This window comes from Stigmatopora nigra, chromosome 2, assembly GCF_051989575.1.
Source record: "Stigmatopora nigra isolate UIUO_SnigA chromosome 2, RoL_Snig_1.1, whole genome shotgun sequence".
Classification (NCBI taxonomy): Eukaryota; Metazoa; Chordata; class Actinopteri; order Syngnathiformes; family Syngnathidae; genus Stigmatopora; species Stigmatopora nigra.
Genome location: NC_135509.1, coordinates 4,158,822 through 4,182,408, shown reverse-complemented (window position 1 = coordinate 4,182,408; position 23,587 = coordinate 4,158,822). Strand labels below are relative to the sequence as shown.

Here is a 23,587-nt window from a genome sequence, read left to right as displayed (position 1 = left end):
TGCCCCGACATACGATTGCCCCGACATACGAGTGCCCCCGACATACGAGCAATTTGAGGAAACATTTTGAGCAGATATCTACGTGAATATTGACATACGAGCTCAGTCTCGGAATGCATTAAGCTCATATCTCGAGGTACCACTGTATTTAGTAATTTTTTTATTCATTTGAATTCAGCAGGGTGGTTAACAATGGTATTTTATATGGCCCAATCAGATAATGTTTTAGTCTTAACTTCATTTCTTCAGTTTTTATAATGACATTGTTGTTTATTTATTGATAACATAAACGAGAAGAATAAAGACAAACGCATATAGGGTTGATTACTTTTAATCAATTCAGCTAGCTACAAAATGTCCACCACTTTACACACTGACAAGATACAGAGAGGGAGTTTTTTAATATAACATGCGTTGAGGACATCAATCTCACAGTTGATTCTATTGTCATTCAGGTTTAGGGAATTCATCGACTTATTCTAACTAAGGGGACATTTTGGAGATTTGGTATGCATAGCTCTAAAGTACAGAAGCAACAAAAACCCTTTGTGTTTTTTTTTTTTGTTTCATTGTATAGTTGTCGCCAACATTGTCATTTTTTTTTTATATACCAATAACAAACCACACGGGGAGAATAAACTTACAGGTACAGTCTTCTTATAAAAGTAAGGTCTCTCAGAAATATGCGTCTTTGCTTTACATTGCAAACGTTTATTTTTTTTCAGAGCATCCAAAACCTATGTTACAGTACACAACCAGTCCTCCTCTTTCAGCACTTAATCAACATTCTCATTACAGAACTGCATAATCGTTTAGAAAACAGGTCTTTTTTTTTTTGCAATACGACCACAAATCTTCATATGTTGTCAACTTCATTTCAAATTTTTGATCCCTTTGCATTATTATACAACAAGATGGTCACAGTCGGTAAATATATCAAGACAGAAAGAGTGGCACTATTGCAAACTTGCAGGGAAGAATGGAACGTTCAACAGTGTCCTAATACTGAGCATGCGTTTTGTCAAGTCGCTACTGCCGTGTTATCCTTTTTTATTTTTTATTGATATTTTTTCAGACAGGTTTTATTTAGAAGACTAAAATCTACCATTTGTCATGCAGAGGACGCACAATTCACATCACTTGGAATGCAAATGCCTAATACAGCTACAGAGAGTCTAGTTGCACATTGTTTAAACAGTAAACTTAGTATGAATGCAATGGAGGGAAATGATCCAACAATTGCCTTGTATGATTGTAATTTCTGTTTGCAATCGTATTCAACTCAGCAAATCCTGACTTACCCTCGGTTTTCTCCCTTTTTCTGTGACAAAACACTAAAATAAGGAGTGTGATAGTAGCGTACGTTAAACCGTTACTACAACAATACTGAGATAATCAAAAAGGAAGAATTCAAACAGCTTGTATCGCATTTCTCTTATATACTTGCCATCCATAGCAGTATACTTCAATATTTATGTGTATGTATATATATATTATATGTGATATAGAATAATATATGATATACATATACATATATTCAGATCAAGAGAATAAAAACTTCACTGGTGAGCCAGAGCGCCATTAACTCAGCACTATATACAACCTTTGGAAAGAATGATGTACGGAGTATAAGAAATTATCATTTTACCAGGACAATCATCTTGAAAAAGCTTGACAAACAACATACAGAACGACATTTATAATGAGGGCAGGGGTGATATGTGCATGTGTGCAAACCTAGAAGGTCAATATCATGATGAAAGCATGTCGGCATAACGTGCGGCGCCGTACACCGGGACGGGTCGTGCTTGCCAAGAGGGTTGGGGTGCTTAGCCACTGCCTAACATCTTTGTGGCCCTCTGGTTGGCCTCGTCAATCCTAGTCTTGTTGGAATCAGCCTGGGTGAATGAAAAGAGCACATAGAGGATTTGTAGTGGTTTATCACTTCCAGTAAATGACACAAATAGTACTTTGACAACATCTCGATGTGACTTTAATAGGTGTCTTTGCTAAATAAAGGAAATGAAAAGCTACACTACAAAAGTGTCTCTGTCATAAAACAGACTCTTATGGTTTATGAGAATAATACCGTGTTGCTGTTGAAAACACTGTTTGCAGAAATTTTGCTCTGAAACATTCTCGGACACTTTGAGGAAAGGAAGGCAATCATTTTTGAACAGCTTGTCAGTGCAAGAGGATGAAAAATGCATTCATTTTTCTGTCATATTAAGTTGTCTGTTGCCCACTCGCCATATTTCCAACAGCCAAATGAAACAGCAGGTAGGGAGGAAATTATTTTCATTTCTTGCCATGCTTGTGAAGGGGACATTTGGAAGTTGCCCCATGTTCTTTCTTTGAATTTGAAAGTCTCAACATGGCCAGTATCTCATATGAATACCAACAGTATTAATTAAAACTATTTACAACAGAATTTGATACAAATTTCATGGGAAAATGTATAGCGGCAGTCTCCTGTGCCTTGATAATTTTATTAATCGTAAGTCTGACATAAATTTAAATAACATTTCTACAATTACTTTACTTTGGCACCAAATTCAACTCAAACTCTTCAAGTGATTGTGATAATTATTGTTCCAGGATCAATACATTTGTTTTCAAGCATGACATAAACATTGTTTTCCACCAGTACTTCACCTTTTCCATGATCCTGTCAATCTGGCGATTCTGGGTATCGATCTCGTTACCCATGTCCACAGCCATGTGACGCAGGTTTCCAATGATACCTCCCACCTGCTCCAAATTTTCGTCCATCTCATTTTCTCGGGCATCGTCCGTTACCCTGAGCATAAAGAACATACACATTTTGTATATAGTATGAAAAAGATAAAAACAAAAAGAAAGCACGCAGTCTTTATAGTTAATTCACCTGTTTAATATGTCACTGTCTCTCTTTACCAACTGAGACCCTGACAAAACCTGGTTTACCCCTTGGGTCTCCCTTCATCGTGTAATCATCATAAACCTCTCATCTGTAACACTCTGTACAGCTTAAGGCCAAACCCTGTGGCAATCTAACTCTATGTTATTCTTTTCTTTCTGTAATTCAACGAAAATATGTGTATAAAACCACTACTAAAGTGATGAGCAACCCTGACAAGGATAATTTCGTTCAGAATGGATAGATATATAAAGGTGGAACGTATGATTTTATGTAGTAACTACAAATAATGCTAATAATTTCTACAATAAAAACTTGTTGATTTAAAATTCTAACGATACTGAAGATAATATAGAGTTTGGTCATAATATATTATTTCACTCAAAATAGTCCCGCTTTTGCAATACTATTCCAGTCTGCAACTACTTGTTTTTACACACTAGCAGGAGTAGTTATACACTGACCTAAATGGGAGCTATAGAAAAAGCTATACTCGGAAATATTTGTTACTTATTTGACGCTTACCTGCGAATAAAGCCACCACTAATGGCCATCTGTTCACGCTCATCCACCACACGGGCTGGCTGGCTGGCCACCACCCCATCCTGATTGTTTCCCCAGGCTTTGCTGGCTCCGCTTTTCATCCTGGTCAGCAAAGGCCATTAAGATACAACGATTACTTGATAGTCCGATGGAGTACACCATCATTTTCCTCAACCAGGCTGGCTTCCATTAGTCAAATAAATCAACACAGAGAGCCGTAGCTTTGAGGGTGGATATATATATCAGTCAATATCAAATGAATTATTTTCATGCAACCAGCACATATATACATATACATATATGAGTAATAGTGGGGACTAGACTAAGTCAAGCAAAGCATAGCAGGCATGTAAGGGATACTATGCAAGTGTAAGTAACATGCTATTAGGACCTGTTAAGTGCATTCTGCAATTGTGTATTGTATGGCATGCATTTTAAGTGCAACAACCTGGTATAACTATCTCATTGGCACCTCCACGTTGTTGCAAAGAAAACAATCCCTCCCCAATCTCAAGGTGGATTATTCCAACGTTACAGATAACAGATAGGGATGAGCTCCCGGGACACAAACAACATAGAAGGTACAAGACTGTCACACTATCTGGGGTGGGTGGGGGACAACAATTATTGTGTAGCACAAATTTGAAAAAGAATGGAAATAAAACAAAATAAAGAAAGTAAAGAAAAAGGCAAGGGAATGGCACGTGTCGTCATACGTACTATTCTTGGAGCTCAATATTCGGCCTTTTATGCATAAGCTACCACTGGTTCTCTGTCGTCAATATCGAAAACGCTTACTGGCCATAATTAGCAGTGGTGCATGTGATAATGTTATCTATGCTTACCCTGTGTCTGTCTCAACAGGATGAGTGGACTTACAAATAGAGCTGTGCTAACAAGATGCACAATCTGAGTGCTTTTGTACCTTACGTGTTGTATCTTGTCATTCACTATTTTATCTAAAACGCTAAAATTTGGGACCCCAGATTGAGCTACATATATACATTTTATCGTTACATCTTAAAACTTCACAGCCTGGGTTATTTTGGAATGATATTGAAGCATTGCCTCAGTAAGCGGGATGGCAAATGTTCATTTTTTTCTGTTAAGTTCATTGGTTGTAGTCTGCCGTATACTATAGTTTTTATTGAATTTAACTTTTATTATGAGAAGTGGATTGAGGCAAGGATTCACTCAGCTGCTAATACCTGCTGATATGTACTTTCTGTTTGTACTAGTTGAGTCTTATAACAGAGAACTTATAAAATCTTTCCAGAAGAGTAGAAGCAGTTCGTACCGTGGCTATAACCTAACAACCCGACGCTCACCACCATTTTCTATCCTGAACTGTATATAAAACAATATTCATCATCAGATATATTATCATCATCAATATCATTCTCTTAGCATCATCACGTGCAGCAATGCTAGTATGTGTTCTATTGCCATGCATGCATGAGCATTCCAAGGGTCATGCTCTCAAGTCATTCCATGTCATTTTTCTATTAGTAGTGTGTGGCAAAGGGCTTTAAGAGAATGTAAAAATAGTGGTTTCGTTGCCTGCAAAATGGTGAAACTAGTGATTGTTAGAGTGGAAAATCATGCAAATGAATAGAAGCTTCAAACGGTCAAATGCTGTCCTGGACATTTTGCTACTAATTTCAGCTCTCCATTTCTATGTGCAACACATTTCATTTATCTGAGTACTAAAGTGCTTTAGCTCTGTTCTTCTGGTTAAACTATTGCAAAAGTCGCCTGCTTTTATCACTCTGCATACCTGTGCAGACTGTTAAAACTATTCCTTAAATAATTAAGTACTGTTAAGAATAGCCTGAAATTGAGACAGAAGACAATTGGTGGAATACTTTGGCTGACTGACATGAAGTACCTCTTCAAATGGTTACTAAAAATGTCATCCTATTTTGAGCAATTAAAAGAAACGGTCAAAAGTCTAATTTGCACTTATGTAGATCTGCATAATCCAATTAAAACTACTAATGCCTACATTTACAGAGGGAACAATTTTATAATTAAAGAAGTATTGTTGCATGAGGTTATACTAGCAGGATATGACTAGAGTTTTGGCCTTTGCAGGTATTTTATTGCCCTGTTGTGTTTCTGGAAAGACTTTTGGAACGGCATTGTGACCTCTTATGTGTATGGATGTGGAAGGCACAGATGCCTTTTTTTTTTGCAGCTGGAGCAGAGCAGGCTAATAGCTGACAGCTGTAATCATGCCAGCAGTTTCATTGGTGCTTAGAGAGAGATTTTTGTAATGGCAGGCAGGCAGGCAAGCAGCACCTACTTGTTACATGGACAGGAGCAAAGACCACAGAATTTCCCTAGATCGTTCAAATTCTTTTCTGCATCCTTCATGTCCTTATTGATTTGGTCCATTCCCTCCTCGATGCGCTCCAGTTGTTCTGATTAAACGCAAGTCATTTATCCCCCGACAGAACGAAGCACGAGAACAGAGAGAGAGAGAGAGTAAAAGAGAGATTGAGAGAGAAAGGAATAGAAAGATAGAGACAAAGGAGAGAAGACAATAACTTCAGACACTCACTGTGACGAAAGAAAATAAGACCCCCCCAAAAAAAGGATAAAAACAAAAATAGAAAAAAAATAAAAGAGGAAAAACTGGACGCCACCACATATGTGACAACCTTTGAGGCACGTTGTCAGTACCTACTTGTTACATGGACATATGAAAAGCCCACAGCATTTCCCTAAATCTTTTAAATTTTTCTCAGCTTCCTTCATGTCTTGGTTGATATGGTTCATGCCATCTTCAACACGATCGAGTTGCTCTGGTCAGGACAAAGGGATGACAGTAGTGGAATGAATGTCATTGGCTGATTGACACAAATATGACTTATGACGAGCAGCAACTGATTCAGCTGGGTTAATGTGTCTATATCTGTCAATGGGGAGACAGTCGTAGTAATTGGTTCAGGACATAATCAATTGTTGGACTGCATTTTTTGGGCGGATAAATTGTGTTTTTCTTGAGTTAGATGATCCATTCATTCATGGGAATAGCAATGCCAAAGATGAGGCAATTTGTGGATGCAGAACACATGGTCACCATTAATAATAGTTTTCTCTTTGTGGTTCCCCGAGAAGTAATTATCATTCTTCTCCAGTTAGTAATTTTCATGTAATTTACTAACTTTACTGCTATTGGTGGAGTTGAAAATGTCAGTAAAAAACTGTTAATTGGTTTGGCTTAATACATTTGTTTTATTTAAAAAAGAAAATAATATTGCAATGCAATTTTAGGTCAAACTTTTGATTAGATAGCTTTTCTTAGAAACTTTTCTTTTAAGCTTAATTGTGCTTTGTTGTATTCTTATAATAATACATTGCAATAATGTCTTGTTTTTTCTAGAATATTTGTGCTACCTACGCATTTAAAGTTTGACTACATTTAAATATTTTAGTTTGGTACAATAATATTAAATTGGAAACACGTACATTCAACCATTGATATACTGTACATTAGAAAATTAATTTTAAATAAACAATCTACAATTTTCAGGATTGTAATTAAAAAAAACATTAACCAAATGACAATGTTATATTTTTTTTCAGTAAATGAAAGCAGTGAACATAATTTCCCATTTTTCTTGTGTTTAAAAAAAACACTCACTGTAATATCTATGTTAGGTTGCTTTTTCTTAGGCGGATCATCTTGTATCTCAAATTTGAGGCACAATAATCACATTTATCATGTACTATTTTCAAGTCTAATAGCCATTTAAAAAATCAATTTATTACATTTCTACTTTGAAGGTCAACTAATCGAATATTGAGTAATTTTTTTGCGTCAAATATGATTATTATTTAATGTTATTTTTGCAATGACACAACTGTCCTCCCTCAACCCCAAAAACTCCCCATGTTGTTCTGTTGTCAAGGCACTTTCTTAATGGTCCTTGCTCATGCTGATGTGGTGGATGGTAGTTTGGTGACTGTTTATAGCAAAGAATTCCAAGCTACCAGTGATTAAAGACAGCATGTGAATTATGAAGCATAATCATCAATTACTTGTATTCAGAGTTGTAAAATTCCTGGTTGTTGTGCAAACATATGAAGTAGTACCTCCGTTTTTTTATTTATTTTTTATAGTGCTTGTCCTCATCAGGGTCAAGGGTGTGCTGCAGTTAAGCACAGCTGACTTTTAAGTGATTCAATGTTTTGACATGCAATAGACGAAAGCATGTTACGCTTGTTAAGAGTGTTGCACGAAAGCTGTTAAGTCAGCTGCTGTAAAGGTTCTGCAGTCCCGTGGGTGATGGATGACACAAACCGACGGTCAGAGGACCAATACCATTATTTATGTCCCTGTTGGTGCAATTAATGGTCTTTCACGGGGCATGTAAAATGTTTTACAAGCATTTCAGGGAAGCTCAAGCCTTGTACCCATACCGGAGCTAAGAAATGCTTTGTCATGCTTTCAATATACTCTGAGGCAAGCTGCATATAACCAGGGATTTTGCAAAGCAGTGAATGGGTTGGCTATGTGGGAATATTTTGTCATTACCAGCTAAATCGATCGTTTATCTTCAACCATTCTTTATGAATCTGTAATGACAGGGCATTTGAACCTATCTCAGACCGATTTTCAGTATTTCAACTGCTTTTATTTTAAACTAGAAGAAGAGCAACAAAATACAATTTCACCAAAACCACTTACAATTTTATACTTGTAATACTGATTTTTTTAAAAGTATTCTTGCCCCAAAATACTCAAGTTCATTTTAGAGTAAAAAAAAATACATTATGATGTTAAGACACAGGTTGTTGTCACTGTGGTGGTCGGCTTGTATTATGAGTGTTCTGGCACATTCATCATGTCCAGCTGCTGTTTGTTTTGGTAAATGGAAAATAAAAAGGAAAAAAAAGTGCCAGCAATTAGCAAAGCAAACTTTCAAAGACAATTGCTACAAAAAAAAATCAAGATTAAAAGAAGCTGGAAATGAGAATTGCTTTGAGCAAAGAAACCACCGTAACCAAAATTATAGGCAAAAAGAATGCATGAAGGGGATAAACTGAATTAGTTAAAATACAGTTAAATGCATCAAGAAACTTTTCATAAACAGTCTTTTTGGTAAACATTACATTCCTCCATATAAATTACATCAGTTAATCAGTAAATGTGTTAGTGTTATGTGACTGTAGTTAGAGAATTGTATCATTTTTATCTAAATTATACTTTAACAGTGTACTGCCTGCTTTCACACTTACCTCCTTGTTCATCCAACATGACCAAAGTCCTAATGCCGGCATCTTTGCTCTACTCCCCAAGGACAGACAAGTAGGAAGGTAGAGTGAGGTAGGAACAGAAAAAAATAAATGCAGTAGAGGTCAGTAATGAGGCTATATCGCCATGGTGAGTTAGTGGGAACTGAAAGATATTTTCTGGTATAATCCTACATTCCATTTTCCCCTTTGTGCCCTGACCATTTTTCTTTGCTACTTTTTAGAGCAGGATAGGAAATTGCCAATTATGTTTCTGCGGCTATTGCACACGAGGATACTCTTCCAAGTACTGAAACTGCTCACCAATCTTATTAAACCTTCAAATGAACAATTGTAACATGCTTTACTCCAGCGTCGAGTGACTTGTGATTGACGTCTCGTAAGAGTTACCTTGGTAACCAGACTCAAGTGTTGGCATGCAACTGATTGGTCGCAAAAGTTCTGTTCCTTGTTAGTTACGGTTGCTAAACCATTGGGGCTTTGTTACTACAACGGTACAATCCATTGCTTGCCATTGATTCATTTTGGATAAATACCAGTGCAATGTCCTTCAGATTGAGGCAAAAGTGTTTAGAATATGGTCGCCGTTAGGGTTAGAGTTAGGGTTAGGATTAAGGTTTAATATCTAACATGAACTGGAAGTTGTTTGGTTTCGAGGGCATCAACTTTTTGCGACAAAAAGTTTGTGTGAGCACATTTGTTTGCAGAAGATTTAAGTAATATTTGGAGAAAAGTCATAAAAACTATGCAATTAAAAACATTACATTACTTTTATGTGCATCACTCGAACCAGAATTTGTTCATGGTGTAAAAAATTAGTTTTTGGAATAATTTTGGGCCGACTTCATGTTTTTAAAATAATATTTCTGCAAGGGAAAAGACTGAAACCCATTTCTCCACAATCCGTTTTACAGCTTGCTGTTTAGAAATCCTAGAGCAACGTATTTGTTGGTAGCACCTGGCTTTGCCTGATAGGCATAAATATGATTATACGGTGTTGGTGTATATACACTATAGTAGTAATCTAGCATTGCAATAACCCCCCCCCCCATCAGCCATCTCAGCAATTTGGGACGAAAGCCATATTGATGTCTGAGAGGCGAGAAGGGATCCAATAAGGGAACATTGGCATATAAATTATTCTGTAATTCAGCAAGTCTACACAGGAGAAATCCCAAAGTAGAGGAATTATACCTCTCGGGGGACTCCTATAAGAAAGCTCACCTAATGATGAAACGTTGTAGTTTTTTTCATTAATTTTTTTTAGCTGGAATAGGCTCCAGCACCCTCTTGCGCTAAAGTAAATAACAAAGTTGTTCAGAAAATTAATGAAGGAATAATGGCTACATATTACAGAATATACTATTTTTATAATAAGATAAGATGTTTAAATATAGACAAATGATCAATATGACCTTGAAATCCTTTCCTAAAAGCCCATATCTCTAACCCTCATCAATCTTCCTTCACTTCACTTTACTTATCTGCATCTGCCTTCGGGAATTCACTGTCCTTTCCTAATTTACTGCTGTGTCACTCCGAGCCAGTGTAATTTCAAGGCATGAATGTTGCATGAACAAATAATTGTTTGCACAAATGCTCTCTTAATTTTTCCTAATGAGCAGACAATTAAAAAACAATTTAAGAATTTGCAGCCCAGAGCTGTAGTTTAACTTTATTCAGGGAAGCATGATAAACCTATTGTAAAAAAAGTGATAAAGCAGATTTTACCTCTTCCACCAGCTGCAGCATACGACGGGTGCTTTCCAGTGACTGTAGGATAGAATGGAAAAAAAAATGGTCAAATATCATAGTAAAAAAAAAACAACAAATAAAATCTGACTTCTTGTATGTCATACAAAACCAAAATGATTATTAAACAACAGTTTTTTAGTTCAAAAAGGACACACACTTTCAAGGTCGTAATTGAGACAAATATTTCGAGTATTCAGAAGTTATTGGATTAAAAGGATGATGGTAGACATGTAGTATAATGTCATCAAGAGTTGTACATGTACTACTGAAAAATGTAGCTTGTTTAAATCAGGGTAAAAAAGTGTGATTGTTACTTCGGTGTAGTCATAACTGTAGCTATTGCTCAAATTTCCAATTGTATGTTTTTATATTGATTTTCTTGTTCTGTAAAGGACTTTGAACCCTATCTTGTAGTTGTGCCATGAAAATACATTTGCTTTCCCCAGTGTGGTTTCATTTCACATACTGTCATTGACACACTACACGCTTGAATTCCTAAGAAGTGAGAGGCAACACAGTCGCCCGGCAGGGATACTCAGTGACATCTCCGTCTTACAATGTCCTAGCTTTACCCTGCTGGGTTTCCTGTTTGTTCCCCCTGTTGATGATTGCAATGACAACATCAAGAAATAAGTGGAAATACGCAGCATATGGATTTTTTTTCTAACATGTGCTCTCTAGGTGAAAGAGCAACTGAAGCTTAAAATATTCATCATCATGATGCCACCATTTTGTGCTATTCTTGAAAATATTTAATATTCTGTCCATGTTTATCAGTGTGAGTCATATGTGAAAGTGGGGGAGTGGTGGCCTGCTTCAGGCTCTTACTGAGGTCTTTTCTTGCTCTGTTGGAACAAACACCCACATTCAGACACTCACAAGGTCAAGCTTATAAATTAATATTTGACCCATGAATATTAAAATAATCTCTCATCTTTGTTTAAAAAAAACATAAATGACAAGGGCATCTTCAAACTAAATTTTACAAACTCAGACAGTAATGTGATATTTTTTATGTTCCACTTTGATGATGTGGGGGGGGGGGGGGGGCAATAAGGCATGACATTGTCATGGCAACGCTGGATGACCTAATTTAGAGTTTTTTTTACATTGGTGACCGTAGAACTCCAGTACTTGTGTTGTGCTTCATCAAATTTTCTGGAAAAACAGATAAATAGCCAAATAACAATTTGGCTATTTGTGTGTTTTGGCACCATGGCCTAACGTAATTGTTTATTAAAATCAAGTCCCGTAAATCTGAATGCACAGTTAGCACATTCGTTTTCACTGTAATAATCTGACATAGAGAACCCAAAAACTCTTAAAAACACTGTGGCTCTCATGGCGGTGTCCTTGACCAGTAAAAAGCGAACTTCAAGTTTAAAAGTTAACATTGGGTGGTGTCCTCAGTGATGTGTCCATTTTTTTTTTACAAACTAGGATAGGATAGGTATACCTCTCCATCAAAGAATGCTGATAATCAATCTTACCTCATCGGCAAGCTGGTCAGCCCGTTGCTGCATATCTGACAGCTCATTGCGCATATCCGCATCATCTGCCATGGCTGTTGGGTGTGGGGGGTGGAGAGGGTCTCCAACAGGGAAGAATTGATCCTAGAAGGAATCCGGGAAGAGCTAGAAAACAGACAAAATAGTTGTGTTATGATCTGTTGGGTCTGAGGCATGAGAAATTTTAGTTTATCAAGCAAAATAGAAAAATAACTGACTGAAAGAGGCTTTGGTGCTAGTTATTTTTGGCTAAGCTCTCTGCACTTCACAATAATGGGAATGCTACAGTAGATGATCATGTAGAAAATGCAGTATGTAAGATTGTTTACCAGTGTCAGGCGCAGAAGTACGGCTGTAAACCATAAAGGAGAGGACTAGCCACAGAGAGGACTCAAACCACAGACATGTACTTACCATTGCTAATTGACTAATGATATACATTACACTAATTTGTGTTTGATTCATTGGTCTTTTATACATGCAAATAGTGTTGAGGTAACTTTATTAAAAAACATTTTCCATTTATCAGTTTCAGTATGTACAAATCTACGATTGTTTAGTATTTGTATTTAAAATATTTGCCATTTTTTAAAGTCTGCGGGAAGTGAAAAGGCCACAAGCATCTGGTTCATAAAGAGGCACAAAAAAGATCAGTGTAAATAAAATGCAGGGTGTTTTCTTATTATCATGATGTAGGAACATCCTCATTTTATCTCTTTATTATTTTTTAAATAATATTTTTTTTAGAGTGATGTCAATCCAAACACAATGTTCCTTCCAATTTGGGGATCTCTTTCTTCAACAAATCTATTTCAAATCTTGATTTTGTATAACTATGCACTGTGCGGAGTGTCCCAGAACACATGCAGTCAATCACTATTCAGTTTAACAAAGCTGAGAAATCTGCAGAGTCCTAACATCGCTTGATGATGTGCACATCGTTGCTTTTGGACCAAAATTGATCTTTATAATGACTCATGAATAGATGCAGTCCAAAGAAACCAAAAATAGAAAATCCTTTAAAAGACACCTGTCCACAGCCACAAACATTCAGCCACTATAATTTAACCATTGGCGAAACCAAATAACTCTTGAAGGACACCAGCTAATAACATTGGAGACCAGAAGAAATCTTCCCACAGCAGAGAATCCATCCTTCTGCTTTGTGTTGCAGTTATTTCACTTTGCGTCATGTCACAGATGAATTTAAAAAAACCTGTGGATTGTGTATACATTTTATTTTATACGATTTTTAATGTTATTTCAGCTCTATCCTGCCCTAATTTTTTTCCCTTCCTACCCACCTTTCGTCTCGCACTGCTGCACCGCTCGCCAGCAGCAGCCATGTTGGCTTACATAAATCTCAAACGTGGACAGCGAACCGCAGTGCTTGGCATCCAAATCAAGGACGATTTACAGCAGACTTCGAGGCCCCTTGCCGAAGGGAGACAGATTATTGCCTCCCTCCTGCTTTATGTAACCAAATTCGAGCAATTAAGTTTTAACAGGCCACACTGACCTTTTACTTTATGGCTCAATTACAAACATCACATTTTGCACTCTAGACTTCCTCAGCATTTAATTTTCCGGGGATGCAACTCCTCTTGATCTGTTTATGTTTTAACAACAAATGCAAAAACTGTAGTTATATATTCAATGCAAAGATCAGTACGTACTTTATAGTTTTCTTGATTTACAAATTGTATTTGTTCTGTGACACGCTTAATGCATTTAATAACTTTCACACTATATCTAATCTAGCTTTGAAACACATTTGTTTAAGGTGGATTGCTTTAAAACAGTGTACAGTCATTTAACTACTTTTTGAATAATTTATCTTATTGAGAAAATTATGTTGATGTATTCCTGTGTTATTCTTGTTAGGGATTTTAATATCCAAGTGTGCGCTATTGAGAAGTTTTTGGCAAAGGATTTTTTAAAGTCTTATCAATTTCCTTCAATTCAAGTGGGCAACTGGTCCAACGCATGAACTAGGTTAGGTTAGAACTTTATTTCATCCTGTATTTGGGAAATTTCTTGGTGCCAGTAGCAAGACAGACACACAAGACATTGTAGACCTAGGTAAAAAAACTGGAGCTACACACAGGTAGTCCACAAGGTGGGCACCTTCTGCAGACTGAAACTGAGGATATCAAACAGTCCCTCAGTAGTCTGGAGCTTTTAAAGATTATCATCCTTGCCTAGATCCTACTAAGCTGTCCTATCGCCTAATCAGCAGCAGCATAGAGGTGTTATAGGATTTAATTGGATTGGATAACTTTATTCATCCCGTATTCAGGAAATTTCATTGTGACATTAGCAAGAAGGAGGGAGGATGCAGATGGTCTCTTTGTGTGAAAGCTGCACTTAAGTGAAAATGTGATTTCTAAACATTATTGAAAATGTGATGCTTATAAGGTGGACGAGTGGTAAGCGCATTGGTCGCACAGTTCTAGGATGGTGGGCTTGATCCCAGGTTGGTCCTCACTGCAGTTTGCGTGTAGTTAGCTGGGATAGGCTCCAATAATACCTGAAACCCTTGTGGTTCAGAAATGAATGAATGAATGATGCTTATACTTAAGTAAGTGGGTTTCTGAGGTGATACAGTAGAAAATGCCGCTCCTGCTCCAAATTCTAACTCTCTTTTATTGTAGGTCATTTTTGTGCAGCTTTTGACAAGCTCGCTGTCCCCTTTGCTTCAACCTTTTGTAAACAAATAATGATTAGCCCCTGTTTTCCCTTTAAAACCTAAGCCCTGGTTTAATTTAGCGTACTAACACTGGGGTTTTCATGCTCTTGAAGGTTTCAGTTCTATTTTTGAGACAGAACCAAATGCTCTAGGCATGGCTAACCAGCCTGCATTTGAAGTATGTAACTGCACATTTTCCCATACAAAAGTTGATGACGCACTGTTCTCCCCAACCTTCTAATCACAATTTCTAAAGAGACGTGGCAGAGAATGGTAACCAAGTCAACAGCACGGCAATTAAGTACACAACACTCAAAGGGAAAGTACGATGTACCATTTTTTTTCAAAATACATACACGACTTGGCTCTAAAAACAAAGCTACTGTAACCTATCTGAATGTGCAGGTGTGTCCGTGTTCACTTCATAGCTCGAATACGCTCTTCAGCTGTGGTTAGCTGGTTAGTGTTGAGATTTAATTTATGGCACTCGAGAAGAGCTACTATGAGTGATGAATGGCATATGTGGTGAAGACCTGATGTTTTAAGGCAATTATTGGATTAAAACTGATCATCCTTTAATTGGATCTTAAATAACGACTTAGCAATACTACCCACAAAAAGAGTATACTAAAACAACATTTATGAGTCCTTAGCTATCATTCATCATGTTTTGCAATATCTGGAGCAGCAGCAAGCATATTACCATAGCAACAATATTGTCACTATGCCCTTACTTCCACCCAGTCCTTGTCCAATTACATTTTACCTTTTCTGCACTGACTTTCTCCAACACACAATTCCATGTATATTAATATTTTTCTTCCACTCTCTCCAACTATATGGTGCCATTGTAGGCTGACCATATGACTTATGGAATTGATACTGAACAGCCATTTGCAAGCTTATACTGCACTTAGAATCAATGATATCTTTCAACTATATGTGTTTTGGTCTAGTGAAAGTATTTGCAGCAAATTCTAACATTATGTAGTATTAATATAATGCAACATTTGCAAAGTTGAATAATAATAGTAATGTAACATGACACAATACTCCCTTGGTGTCACTATGGCTGGAATTCTCTCTCCAGAAAAAAAGTTGGAATTAAGTGCAAGGGCAACATCACAGCGGGCCGCTCTACAGAGACTGCCATACATTATTGACCAAAGAACCCATGATCCCCATCCTTTATTCTTCTCTCACAGACACATGTGCGCACAGGTAATGACAAGAATATGAAGGATAACAGAGAAATTAATACGCAAGTGAAGTAAACTGCATTCCCCCTCCTTTATGATATTAAAATTAAGATGAAATTTATATATATGTATAAATTATTGGACATTTGAATCATTGGCATTCTAACCAAGCTTAAATATTTGAAATCCTTGTAAGATACAATTGTTCTTTATTTGCCAAATATTTCTCATCACTTGTTATTTAGGTACACTATAATGCTTTAAAAGGTGACTGAAATTAGTATATGACCAAATATCAACGGAATGATTTTTGTGTGTACAGTCTATGCATCTTTTTTATGATAACACAAAAGTTAGAGATATGCAAAAGATATTGTGCACCGTAATGCATTTTTAATTCATCTGCAAGATGAAAAAAGTTTAGAGCACGGGAAAATTATTCCTGTTTTAGAAGCGCATCAGCAAAAAAATAAATCTATATAGGCTTAATCGATATAGGCTTAATCAATATTGACGCTTTTCATTATCCTTCTGGAACATCTAGAAGAGAACATAATTGATGAGCGACAAAATTAAATAAATAACCCACAGTCAGTAAATTGGCCGATTTTTATCACAACTCAACTGGATGTTTTGGTGACTTAATTCCTAAGCCACTTTAAAGCCTGTTAAGTATTTGGGAAGTCATAAAAACATAAACATTAAAAAGCAATTACGTTTGCCCAGGCTATAGGACAGTTAACACATACTCAAAAAGTTACAATTTGGCTTCTTTAAATTATCACATTATACATTTCATACACAGAATGGTCTTCTGTTTCATTGTCTACAATAATTTAAAGTTACATTAGCGCGACTCTGCACTGACATAATAAACAATTAATTCAATTGAACAAAAATGTGAAAACTGACGGTGATGTGAATTTGATTTTATTTGAAGAATTTGAACATGCTGTTAATTCAGTCTTTTACTCATTTCTGGCATGAAAAAACATACCATATTGCCATGATAACAAATATCTGACTTCAAGGCAAAACCATCATACAGTACAAAAAGAAATTACTCCAGCAACACATCCAAAACATTCTTATCATTATCATTTCAATCACTTACATTGACACATCTTAGTACTCGCATCTTCTTGATACAGTGTCACTCTTGTCACTCTCTACTCATCACAACTGCAGCTGACAGTCACAGAGGTGCAACAGCTACTGACAAGACCGTCTGGCTCTTGCAATGACGCGCGTTTGCTATAATTGTTAAGAAAAAAAAAAAAACGAAACAGCAACAAGTCTCTCTTCCTGAATCAGTTCTGCATGTGCATCTAGTAACATTTTGGATCTGTTGTTAGCATTTGAATGAATTGAAAAACAATGCTTTATTCATTATCTCTTATGAGACATTTAGGAAATTGGCCTGAGGCATTTTTTTCATTGGTATTTCCCCTTGTTCATGGGTAACTGTCTCGTGAATGCAGTATTGTCTGAGAGTGAATTGTTGATATTTTAAAATAACGGCTGTGTGAATAGTGAAAGAATATGCATTTCATTCAGAAGATTGTTTGCTCACCTTTTTTTCACCTTTAGCATCTGTATAGTCAGAAACGCATATGCTGCTTTCAACACAGCAAGAGTGAAAAAGATGCTCATGCAAAATAGTCCATCCATTATGCAAAAGGAAAAACAATACCTAAACAGAACCTGGCGTTGGAATGCAATAAAATCAATGACAAGTAACATTTACATTAATAATTTAGCTGCATTGCATATCTAATTCAATATTAAAACTGCTTTTACAGCGATAGACTAGCAAGGCAGTCTGTGAAATGTAGACCTCTGCCAAGGTTTAAAAGCAATTTGTGCACCCCCTCTGCCTGCTTTGGGAATCATGGTACATGAATAAATGATTGTTTACATACAGTATACTTTGAAGGTGTCACCTTTTCAACCTGTGCTAGAAATAGAATCCCAATCACATTTAATTTTTTAGGTAGTTTGTTATTCCATTGAAAAGTAAACATTGATCCAAAAATACAAAAACAAAAGTGTTGGATATTGATAGCTGAATCATCCACTCAGAATAGCAAACGTTTTATTGCATGTCATGAAATATTCAACATCCTGCACCAAAAGTTAACAGAGCTACGCTGTCATATATTGAGCAGCCTCAATTATATTGTTTTTACATCCAGGTTTGATTTCAGTAGCAGTACAATAAGCATTTAATAGTACCAGGGCATTTCTGAGAAGTGAACTTACTGTGATAACATATATCAGTGAGTCACCATTCATCCGGGCAGTGGCCCCTTCTCAATGTGCTCAATAGGCCCACACTCCTCCCATCACACCTCCCACCCTCCTCTGTCTCTCGTTCAAACGCTGCAAGCTGCATAACGTGATATGGTTGGCATAGCAGTCATGACAACCACAGCATCCTAACCCCCCGGTTACGGTCTTTTATCGCCATTGGTGTAAGCGCAAGGCCATGCAAACAGACTCCTCATACTTGACTGCGGTGCCAAATATTCAATCAGTCTGAGTCACGACATGTCATGTCTTTTGTTTTTTCTCTTTTCTTTCCACATCCTTCTTTCTTTCTCTTTCATCGATCTTTCTTTCTTGCTTTCTTTGCCTTCTTTCTTTCTTGCTTTCTTTCTTTCTTTGCTTTCTTTCTTTCCATCAACCCATCCACACATCCATCCAACCATCTATGTATCCACCCATCCACCAATACACCCCCCCTCTGTCCATCCATCCGTCCGTCCATCCACCATCCACCCATCCATCTACCCACCCATCCATCTATCCACCTATCCATCCACCCATCCACCCATCCATCTATCATCCTATCCATCTACCTATCCGTCCACCCATCCACCAATACACCCCCCTGTCCATCCATCCTCCATCCCTTCATCCCTCCATCCCTCCATCCATCCATATCCATCCATAAATCCATCCACCCGTCCTTCCATCCACCCATCCATCCACCACCCATCCACCCATCCAGCCATCCATCCCTCCATCCATCCATCCATCCATCCATCCATCTATCCATCCCCCATCCTTCCTTCCTTCCATCCATCCATCCATCCACCCATCTACCCATCCATCCATCTATCATCCACCCATCCATCCACCCATCCATCTCTTCAACTATCTAATCCACCTATCTATTGTATGGGGGGCGCACCCTATGCAACAGTGGCCCATCAGTGACCCATAACTTTGAACATGTGACGTGCACTGCAGTGATTTTATTTCCTTGGTGCCTCATCCGCAGCGCGTTAATTGACCAAACACATGTGGCGTGGCGGCTTCATTGATGGCGACAAACGTCAGGGGGTGTCACGGCGCACATATATCCCAAACTCCGCCACCCACACAAGCCCCTCCTTTCTGTTTAGAAGGGCTACCCTCCACCCGTTAACTTCCCCACGCATGCATGGCGTACTTTACTATAACACATCCGCCGCAATCACCTTGCACGCACTATTTTCACCCATCCACCACCCCCCAAAAACGGCTCTGTGCTCAGACGCTGGCGACGTCAATTCACCATCTTGATGCGACACCGGCATCGCTGTACCCGCTGTGGATTCAAACCCCCCGAGTCATGAGTCGCTCGGAGAAAACATGAGCACATCTGACATGCTGGATTTTCTCCCATTCGTTCAATTTTCTTCTGACAATCAACCGTGCTGCGTCGCTATCCGTGGTCCTGAACAGTGAAAACGCCCACTTTACATCGACGCATTATTGCGCACCGCCATCCATCCAACTCGATGCGCGTTTGCGCTCGGGAGGTCACGCACTGTTCATTCCTCACGCGCACCCTGCCGAAAATAAGCCAAAATGCTCTAGTCGTACATCTTAGAACCACCGGCAAACGCCACTGTTTATTCACCAGCCAAAAATAAGCATCTGATTTTCAATGTGCAAATTGCGCGTAAAAGAGAGAAAAAAAGGGAGCAGACTTACCCGAGGTTGTTGTCGTCGGCCTGCAGTCAGCACTGGAGGAAATGCGCTCGCTTTTTTTTTGGGACCAGCAGCCCCCCACCCCCTGTGTGTGAATGTGCGTGTGTATGTGTGTGTGCTCTCGCTGTGACGGCGATGCTGCAAAGGCACTGCGCCGAGTCTTCCTCACTTCTTCAATGATGGAAAGCAGTGCAGCTCTAGTCAAAGATGGCGTAGCCGTAGAGTCTGACGTCAGCTGCGTTTAATCAATAAAAATCATGCAGTGGAATTATTATATTTTTAAAAATATATATTGTATTGTTTATCCTGGTGCGATGCACGTAGCATCTTGAAATGGTGATTTATAAAAGGGGAGCTCTTTTCATCCTTCCTTCATTTGCAACCATCCCTCCCACTTTAAATGGATTTCATGCCTATGGTAGTCAATGGCACAATTTGAGTCAGTTGGGGGGTATTTTAGGCTATTTACTGTTGATTTTTCAGTAATTTCTTCTTTATATTGGGGCATGGATCCCCCTTTCTTGTTGATTTTCAGGGATCTATGGATCACTTCCCATTGATAAATCAAGTTATTTACATATTCCTTGGAACCCTGCCAACTCCTAATTTTTGTGCATGTGGTAAATCTCACTATTCAGTGTTTTGGCTACATATAAACATAGCTGGCAATCATTTCAAACCCACACCCAAAGCCAAAGTTATAAAGTACAAAAACAAGAAATAGTGCAAGTAATTAATGGTATAAGTTCAGCACTGAAATAAAACTGCTACCATTTTGTATCAAGCAGATGCAGCAGTTCAGAGCACTGTGCCAAAGTCATTCGCTATCGTTAAATTTAGTGTTTTAGCAATAATCAGACCCCTGTTTATCCCACCTCTCACACAATCAGGAGGAACTCACAAGAATGGATCTATATACAGAAATTACATTTGTATGTATCTACTACCATTTATTGTCTCGTCATTATTCAAACAAAACCAAACTGATAGTGTTTGGAAGCAGTAGAATACTTTAAAATCTCTTTATTTAATCTCTTTATTTGTCTATTCTTAATTTTTTAATTCATCAAGGCTTTTGTATGTATATTGAGAAGTATGCCAATATAAAACATTACAAAATAGTAAGCAATTTATTTACCATGTGTGCATATGTTCATCTGCTACCCTACAAATCTATCGTCATCAATCCAGCATCTAATTAAATATATTTGAACTGGTGATAATAAATAAATATTACAGATTATTACAATAAATAATGTGAGGATTGAGCAAGTACAATAACATTTTTGTCATAATTTAAATCATACATTTATCTTAAAGCTGCATATTAAATACATCAAAACGGAAGTAGCAAGGAGAATAGCAATATTATACAGTATGAAACTAATTCCGGAATAGAAAATGTTTAATTGTTGTCTTATTTTTGTGTATCTTATTTCATGTAACATATCTTGGACATTTGGGGTGATGCAAAACACTTTAGAACCAGTAATTATACTATATATTTTATCTACTAACGGGTTAGGCTTCTAAAGTCTGAATTTCAAAGATTGATTTAAAAAATATATATTTAATAATATCTGATAGCTCATACTAGTACTTTATTGAATATGTTTGATACTGAATTGAAAAAGAAAGCATGAACAACATCCAATAAGCTCAGTTTGACATTACTGTTGTTTTGTTTGTTGTATCACTCCGGATCTGCCAAAGTTAACTTCCTCTTGTCACTCCACATCTGGTGTGGAAGGAAAGGTTGACCCCATTGAGGCATAAAGACTAGTGTTGAGGTGACAACACAAAAATATACCTGCTCAGAAAAAAAAATTGCCATGGAATTGCCTCAGTTAGAAAAAAAAGCCAACATATTTTCAGGGATGGCCTTTTGTTCCTTTCTTCCAGCATTTTATTGATTTTTGAATGTGGACTCAACACCAAGATGGTGTCCTGCCCTGCGCATATCCATTGGCTGCCGCTGTTTGGCACCGTAACAAATGTGTCTTCAATTGCTCTGAAGTGAGCCTGTCTTCTAAATTAATAGTTATGATAACACAGCATGAAAAATCAATTTGGAGAGGGGAGCTAGAGGAGAAAAAATGAGAGGGTAGGGTGGGCTATGTGTGTGCGTGTCTGAGTGTATTGGTTAAGGTATGCTTGGGTGAATGTGTAGAGAATGGATTTACAGGATCTTACCATTGCTCATTTTATTCATCTAAGCAGGGACAATATTTTGGAAAAATTGTATGCTATACTTACAAGAAGACAATGAAATTCAGCGTTTTATTATTAACAGTGCAGTTGCTTTTTATCTAGTAAAAGGCTAGTTAAGCACAATGAAACATTATTCATTTCAATGGTCTCCAAACTTCAGCCCGCGGGCCAATTATGGTCAGGTGCCCAGTTTTTATTGGCTGCAAGAAAATTATGAAAATATTTAATTGAATGTGATATGGCCTACTGAGAAGTAGTACAATTTGAGTATTTACTTGTACTACATAATTACATTCTTTTTGTTTCAATAGTGAAAATATAATCAAATATTTTGGATTATGATGCCTACGGATTATTTTATTTCTTGTAACCCTTAACTCATTCACTTCCATTGACAGTTATAGACATCAGATCCATTTCAACTTGGAAAGCTGCTACTGAGTCAGCATGTCTAACTGCCACTAATGACGATAATCCCATTTGACTGGAGGCCATAGCTGCCAGACCTCCCAGTCAAAAGGGAGTGGGCGTCTATAAAATCCATTGGTTTATTGGACCTTATCCCAATATCAGTTTTAAACAGTTTTAACATTCACATATTATTGAAACAAACAACTGGATACCTTTTTGTCTAAACTTTCAAATTACACCCTTGAAGTTACAGTGGTATTTAGACCATGAGCAGAGTGTGTATAAAATAGGTGTCAGGGGAATGTAAGAGGATGAAGAGCTCAGCATTTGCGGTTCTTCGATTTACGGTCAAAGGGCATAAGCAAGCAGAGGAGAATCTTCGGTGTGATCAAGTCTGCACCTGTCTTCTTTGTCTCTTTCACTCTCTTCTTGCTGACTTGCTGTATTTTCTTCTCATTTAGACTTCACAAGGAAGGTGGAATGCTGCAGGAGAGCTGGAGTGGTGAAATCTGAGTGACTAAGCAACAATGAAAAAGTAATGTTTTTAAGTATGGCCACACTGCCACTCTTTCATGGTCTAATGCAGTGCTTTTATACGATTTTACAGTATATCCGACACCTGAAATGTTGGAGTGTCCCTCGTCTCTGGCCCGAAGTCACCCCCTAGGACCCTAGTGAGGATAAAGCAGTTCAGAAAATGAGATGAGATAAGGTGAGATTTTTGGTTGTGACAGTAAAATGACATTTCATTAAAGAAAAAAATTAAAAATCCAAGCTAGTTCAGGCCCACTGAAATATAAGCCAATGAACCTGAAAAAACAGCACATGATTCTTGAACATGTTTGGACTGAGAAAACATATAAAACAGGAAAGTCTGACAGATAATTCTAAACAGTATGGTTGCTGAGCTAATCTAAATTGTAAACAGTCTAATAATGTTTTATAATGAGGTTATAATGTAATGAATATATTAATTAATTCTTAATCCGGTTTGAGCGTGTACCTGAATGGTTCTTTGACTCATTGTGCCCTGTGATTGGCTGGGTACCAATTCAAGGTGTCCCCCACCTACTGCCCATAGTCGGCTGGAAAATGCTCTAGCACCACCGTGAGCCTTGTGAAGATAAGA

General features: G+C 37.5%; 2 protein-coding genes across 4 annotated transcripts in view; one reads left to right on the top strand and one right to left on the bottom strand.

Annotated features, from left to right (window-relative positions):
• sccpdhb (saccharopine dehydrogenase b) overlaps positions 1 to 23,587 on the top strand; it is a 38,128-nt gene that overhangs the window by 8,297 nt on the left and 6,244 nt on the right. For both annotated transcript variants that reach the window (XR_013329072.1, XR_013329071.1), the window contains 2 exons: positions 22,920 to 22,993; positions 23,066 to 23,170. The gene's annotated coding sequence lies outside the window, so the exon portion shown is untranslated. The remainder of the gene's footprint in view (positions 1 to 22,919; positions 22,994 to 23,065; positions 23,171 to 23,587) is intronic.
• snap25a (synaptosome associated protein 25a) lies at positions 316 to 20,028 on the bottom strand. 2 transcript variants are annotated; one of them, XM_077742232.1, is made up of 8 exons: positions 19,840 to 20,028; positions 11,950 to 12,093; positions 10,436 to 10,477; positions 8,690 to 8,738; positions 6,132 to 6,249; positions 3,425 to 3,544; positions 2,656 to 2,800; positions 316 to 1,898 (listed from the first exon to the last, which is right to left on the bottom strand). In XM_077742232.1, exons 2-8 carry the CDS (start codon positions 12,019 to 12,021, stop codon positions 1,830 to 1,832), a joined length of 615 nt encoding a protein of 204 aa, XP_077598358.1. In that variant the 5' UTR covers positions 12,022 to 12,093; positions 19,840 to 20,028; the 3' UTR covers positions 316 to 1,829. The 2 variants fall into 2 exon arrangements, with proteins under 2 accessions (XP_077598358.1, XP_077598351.1); XM_077742225.1 differs by lacking the exon at positions 6,132 to 6,249 and adding an exon at positions 5,748 to 5,865 and having other exon boundaries at positions 19,840 to 20,023.